Genomic DNA, 6508 nt, shown 5'->3' with positions numbered 1-6508 from the left:
TTGGAGTAGGTAAAAGCCCTCAATATTTAGCAGTTTCTATTCTATTCATGTCCCTGGATTTGAAACAAGTTATTTTCTTGTATTTATGTTAGCTATAAAGAGGTTATGTTAAATATTGAAACAAGTTATCTAGAAAGGCAGGGAATATTTTCTCACTCCAGGATTCTGAGGAATGAATTCAGCTGTTGACCTGTCTGAAGCATTTTAGCAGCTCCTGCCTTGGCACGTGGAGCTGGAGCAGCTGAGCTGGCAGGTGTCCTCCAGGTACATGTTCAGAGCTTGCAAGGAAAAGTCTGAAGCCTTGCAGCTGTGGAAAGTATTGTAGCTTCAGACTCTGTATTCATGTCTTGGTTTGAAAAGCCAGGTGTCTGCTAAGGAAGGCAGGAGCCTCCCTTGAAATGGAAAATACAAACCCCCTCCCTATGAATTGGTATAATTTTGAAATTAAGGGGCTGTCAGGCAAAGACATAGGAGCAGGAATAACAGTTCTTTATTAGGAAAGAAAATAAAAATAAACAATGCAGTAATACAAACCAACACTGCCAGAGTCAGACCATGCCCTGTCCCCCTGTGTGTCAGGGGGTGGCACAGCCCCATCCCATGGGGGCTCAGCCCTCCTGCAGTGCCAGCTGTGCTGCTGCTGGAGCAGGGATCCTGCACAAGGGGGGAGTTTTCCTCTGCAGCTCCAGGGCTGCTGCAGATGGGCCTGGGCTCCCTCTGGCAATGCAGGGCAGCAGAAAGCTGCTCCTCTGGCAATGCAGGGGGCAAAGGCTGCTGTGCTGCTCCAGGCTCAGATTGGATCCAGGTAGGAATGCTTGGCTCCTCCCCTGGGCGCAGCATCTCCCCATGGGATGCTGGAATTGGATCAGCCCTGCAGGGACACTCAGTGGCCATGGACAGCAGAGATCTCCTGGAGGGAGGATTGGCTGTGGCAGAGATAAAGAAAACTGCCCAATGGACAGAAGATAACTGCCCCAGCTCTAACGGATAGGAATAGAATACACACCCCCATTTCCAACCTAAGACAATTCAGGATGACCCTATAGAGAGAATAGAAGGAGATATATTGATGGCATACAGGAAAAAAGCAGGCAGTTCTGAGGTTAGACTTTCCCCTGAAGACCATGACAATCAATGTCTTATTGCTCATTTGACTTCTTTGTTGTATTTCATGTCAACAAAAATCTGATCAGTGTGATTGCAAATTACTTATTTTTCTCTTTTCCATCTTTTTGTTTGTTTGCTCCCAATATTATTTAAAATAATATTGCCCAGGATTCTCTTAGTTGATTGCAGAGCTATATCTGGCAGTGTCTGCACACAGGTGCCCCCAGCCAAGACCACATTATGCAGTTTTATGGGAATTGTTGTGGGCTGCCTTTGAGAGCTATCTCTGGCAGTGTCTGCACACTGGTGCCCCCAGCCAGGACCACATAAGGATTTGTTATGGGCTGCCTTTAATGTTTCCTTTCCTCTGAAGGTGGGGAGTGCTGGTGGTGTAGGGCTCATTATCAACTTCTCCTGGGAAAGACAAAGGAAATTCAGCAACTGGCATAATATCCAGTCCTAAAAGACACTGCAATGTTGGGATTTCTGCTGGTTTGTATCAAGTAACAGCTCTTCAGGGATTTGCCAATTTCAAATGTGAAGATTGGACACCAGGTCCAGACCACTGCTTTGCAGCTGGGCTTTTGCAGGGCAGCAGAACAGCTATACCACCAAAAGGTGAAAATTCTGGATTTAGGGTGCAGGAGTTGAGATGGGCTCTTCAGAAGAGGCTTAACAAAGAAACAAAAATCTTAAAAATTGTTGAATATATTTTTGAAAAAGTGTTCTCTGAAAGTCACCCTGGTGTCTTTGGTTTAATTGTAACAAAAACTGTGTGATTTTCTGTACTTATGCAACACATTCATGGTATCCTCAACAGCTGTCTGAGAGGATGCCATCTGTGGTAAATAGGACAAATCTGCTGTCTGAGAGGATGCCATCTGTGGTAAGTAGAACAATTCCAGGACATTTTTGTTTCTGTTGGCAGCTGATGTCATTGCAAGGTGTTACCCTGTCCAGGACAGAGCATTGTCACTCTGCTGTCCCTGTCACCTCCTGGCTCCATCACCTTTTGTCACTGACATGTTTTCTGAAAAACACCTTTGCCAGGATTTTTCTCCTGAGAAGCTGAGAGGCCTCAGAAACAAAATGTAAACAATAATTATCTGATTGCTTGGAATGTGGTTTGGAGGTTGCTTACCAACAGGTGCATCTTTGATTGGTTCCATGTGGATTGTTTCTACTTGATGACCAATCATGGTCCAGCTGTGTTGGACTTTCTGGTCAGTTACAAGGTTTTATTATTTGTTCTTTGCTAGCCTTCTGATGTCTCTTTTCTCTTTGTTTAGTATAGTTTTAGTATATCATTTTCTTTTAATATAATATAATATCATAATATAATAAATCAGCCTTCTGAGAACTTGGAGTCAAGATTCTCATCTCTTCCCTCATCCTGGGGACTCTCAAACACCATCACAACCTTTGGTTTGGAGTCTGCTCTGCCCAGGAGGGGTTTCCATGCACACCTGCCCTGTGACCATCCCACCCTTGATGCCCCTGGATTCCTGAGTGGCTTCGAGCAGGATTCCCTCAGGAATGTCCCTGCTTGGAGATGGCAGCGTCTGACACCCTGGGGCAGGGCAGGGTGACCAAACTCAAACCGTTCTGTTGTGCTCACACAGCTGCTGTAGAGCCTCTGGAAATGCAGTTATTGATTCCTGCTCCTCCCTCCATTAGCACTACATTCACAGGGCATTAGAAAGGATTATAATTCTATATCTGCGCTGGTAGAGCGATTGTAATTCATATATTAATCACCTATGCCACAGAATTCTATTATAAAAGGCATAATGCAAAATCTAATGTCAGTCTGATTTGAAAGAAAATGCTTATTTTTGTGTTTTGCTACCCTTGTTGCATGAGCTATGCTCCATTAATAACTCAGCAGTAATGAAATGTATTTCAACAAACACAGTTCACAAACAGAATTGTGCAGCTTATTTTTAATGTTGAAAACCCCAAAATCAAAACCCTCAGGGCATTACAAATACAAAGGGGAAATATGCACACTGCAAAAATCTATGTATGACAGTGAGAGACATTGCAGAAACAATGCAGAGGTGAATAGGGAATGAAACCATTGGGAAATTTAGCTGGAATTAACTATACTGGAAATATTCAAGTGTTATATTTTATATTTTATATATCATACTCTGCATTTGAAAATTATCAAATTACAGAGTTTGAAGTTCATATTTGAACCTTCCACCAGCAAATATCAGCTTTGAGAAGTGTGTGAAGGAGGAGGCTGCAGCCTTTACTCCTGGATGATTTTTTAGGAAAACTAACAAATCTCTTCTTCGTGAGAGGCTGGAAATTTCCTGCTAAATTAATTCCACCTTTTCCAATTCGACAGATGTCCAAAACACCTTGGAATGTTATTATGGGGTTAAGAGAAAACAAAACGTGTCTCATAAGAATAATTTTGGCATTTTAAAAATCTGTTTCCATATTATTTTACTTCAGAGAAAGACTACTTTATCTCATAGAGTTTTAAAGTAAGTTTTGGTGCTTAAATCTTGTGAGCCCTTAATTTGAATATGCAATTGAAAGGGAAAGGATCCCATTTTTTCAGCCATTTTGGGGTACTCTGAGGATGGAAGGAAAAGTTTTTTATAAATAAGGAGATTGAGTCTGTAGGGTGTGTCTCTGACAAAGGTGGCACTGAACTTGGAGCTATTAAATTAAATAAGAGACCATTTGGGAATAAGCCTTCATTTTTCTCCCCACAATCTAGAACAATTTGAGGAATTTTCCATTTCACTGCTATAATTGACACATACAGAGTGTGCTCCCTGCACATCAATAAACACAACTTCTCAAAGGGCTGAGAACTCCACACTGACCAAAATAACCTCTTAAAAGATCTGGTGAGAGAGTAAAACAGGCCGTTCAGGGCACAAGCAACACTTGTGCTGCTGAGCCAGGCTGTGCGTTGGCTGCAGAGCTGGGCTGGTGTGTGTAGGGCAGCAGCTCTGCTGGGCACAGCTTCCAAGGGAGGGACAAATCAACAGCAGGAGTATCCTCAAAGTATAGAGGACATCTGAGAGTTGTATTTATTATGGGAAATGTCTGTGGTTCTGGGTGTGGGATCTGGTTTTCCTGGTTATTTGCACACCGGAGATTTCCAGGCTACAAAGGGCAGAGGCCACTAAAGTTTTTGATGGGATATTTTGTTTTCAGGCTGTTTGTGTGGGTTCCCAACCCAGGCTTGTATTGCACCACACAAAATGAAGAGCTCAGTCCTGTGTTTTGTTCCATCCTTTGAACCACCACTGAATACATTCCCCATTGCCTTCTGCTCCCTCACTGAGCCCTACCACTGGTTTTAGCTACAGCTGCATTTTTAAGTGTTTAAAGCTGCTGCTGACTGCCTAAAGGCTTCTGAAAATTGTATTTCCTTCCTTAAATTCGTGTTTCCTAGGGAAGTTTCTCTTTTCCCTTTCTAGTGTGAGATGTGCTTGTGTTGAATTGTCTGTAGGATAAATCATTTGCTTTCAGGAATGAAGGGCTGTGCACTGTAAGCACAGAGACTTTTTGTCTACTTCAAGTACAGACTCAGTACTATCAGCTGTTATTTAGGGATGTATTTTGTCCTTCTTTCATGTGGAGAGCTCTTCACAAATTACACTGGAATTTCATAGAAATGGCTGTTGAATTAGTATCTGAAGAGGAGGCAGGAGATGCCTTTTGAAGTGGTGCTCAAATGAGAGTAATTACATAGGTGCCTTAGCTCCACTTTGCTAAGCTCCACCAGCATGTAACGTGTTCCCCCAGTCCTGCTTTGGTTCAGAGTTTAATATTGTTGGCCAATGAATCTCATGTGAATCTTTTTTTTTAGCAATATTTATTCAGCTGCTCTGTTATTAAGAGCAAATGTGTAGTAGTGGTTATTAAAATTCATCTTTCTTGCTTTTCTGCTAATTGCATAGTACTAATGATGTACATCTCTGCATAATATAAAAATATCATATTGCTTCCATAGTTTGGTTTCATAAATTATTCTGCATTATGCATCATTTAATATTATTCCTGCTTTCCTCAAAATTATTATAATTTCCTTATATTCAATTTACAGCTGTGGAACAACTATTTTCATTTGGCTGTGGCTTTTATTACCCAAGATTCACTACAACTAGAAAACTTTTCCCATGCAAAATACAACAAAATCCAGAACAAGTAAGCAAAATATATCCTTTATCTTATATCTTTATATATTTTTATATCTTTGTGTTTTTATATTTATATCTATATCTTTAATTTTGTAGTAAAATGATAAAAAAGATAATGATAAAAATATCTTTCATATTCCTTTCCTCCCAGATATGGAGATATGAGACGTTTAATTGGCTTTGCTATCCGTGACATGTGGTACAAACTTGGTGAGTAGCAAACTGAGCTTCACTGCAACTGACTCTGTCACATAATGTTTTTCCCATTGAAAAATATCTGACATGAAGTGCTTTGTAAATATTTCTGCTATTTGAACTTAAAATATGTTTTCACTCCTGTGATTAAACTTGGAGCCAACATGAGATACAGCTGGACCACTGCCAGGTTTGTATTTAAAAGAGAACTCAAAACCTTCTCTCAGATTTCAAGCATGACTGAAATCAGACTTGAGAACTTTATTTTGCAGGGTTGACACTGGATGAATTTTCTCCTAAGAAGGTTACTGCTCAGCCTGAACCTATGATTCTGCAAATTAGGAGACACAGATTTGGAATCTGCTTGGAATAAAATTCCAAAAATGTTTTTACATTGGTCATCCAGCCAGGTTCTGCTGCTCCTCCTTTGAGAGTTTCTCATTAACTCCTTTGTGATCATTTTTTATTAACTGAACTTAGGTAGAATATTCATTTTATCTAGCAAAATTTTGGTGTGGCATTTGCATTGACAATTCACATGGCACACACCAGGGAGGAACATCAGACTCAGGCACTCCTTAGTGTGGAACAAGTCTCACCCGTGTTTTTGAGAAGGTTTTTGTCTCCTCACAAGGTTCAGGCAGCACTGACACTCTCACAGCTCCTGGGTTTGCTGCTCTGCTCCATTTACCAGGGCAGAGTTTGAGCCATGCCTGGGACCTGGCTGAGCTCTGCACATTTGGGTGTTTGTTGCAGCTGATTTAACCCAGATAATTCAGTGTGGGCTTAGCAGCTGAGTTCTGTGGATGGTGTTTCTGTTACTCCTGCTGATTTTGGTGCTTTGGTTGGTTTGATTCATGGTTGCAATGTCTAATTTTATTGTAAAAGCCAGTAATGGTTTTCTCCTTTAGAGAAAGATTACTCCATGTGACATTACTGTGTCCTGCTGGTAGATTTGGGAAGTTCTTAGGGTACTTTATTACTTTCTACTCTAAATATTTATAAGGATATGTCAAAAACTTTTAAAATTGAGT

At 40.9% G+C, this 6508-nt stretch overlaps 1 protein-coding gene across 1 annotated transcript in view; it reads left to right on the top strand.

Moving 5' to 3' along the window:
- Positions 1-6508, top strand: part of DOCK2 (dedicator of cytokinesis 2) — a 179510-nt gene that overhangs the window by 137218 nt on the left and 35784 nt on the right. The window contains exons 31-32 of the mRNA XM_005425361.2: positions 5186-5286; positions 5431-5489. Of these exons, the coding sequence (XP_005425418.1) occupies positions 5186-5286; positions 5431-5489 (160 nt within the window). The remainder of the gene's footprint in view (positions 1-5185; positions 5287-5430; positions 5490-6508) is intronic.

This window comes from Geospiza fortis, unplaced genomic scaffold, assembly GCF_000277835.1.
Source record: "Geospiza fortis unplaced genomic scaffold, GeoFor_1.0 scaffold413, whole genome shotgun sequence".
NCBI classification, from domain to species: domain Eukaryota; kingdom Metazoa; phylum Chordata; class Aves; order Passeriformes; family Thraupidae; genus Geospiza; species Geospiza fortis.
The sequence above is the reverse complement of the archived record's forward strand: the minus strand, read 5'-3'. Positions and strand labels throughout refer to the sequence as shown.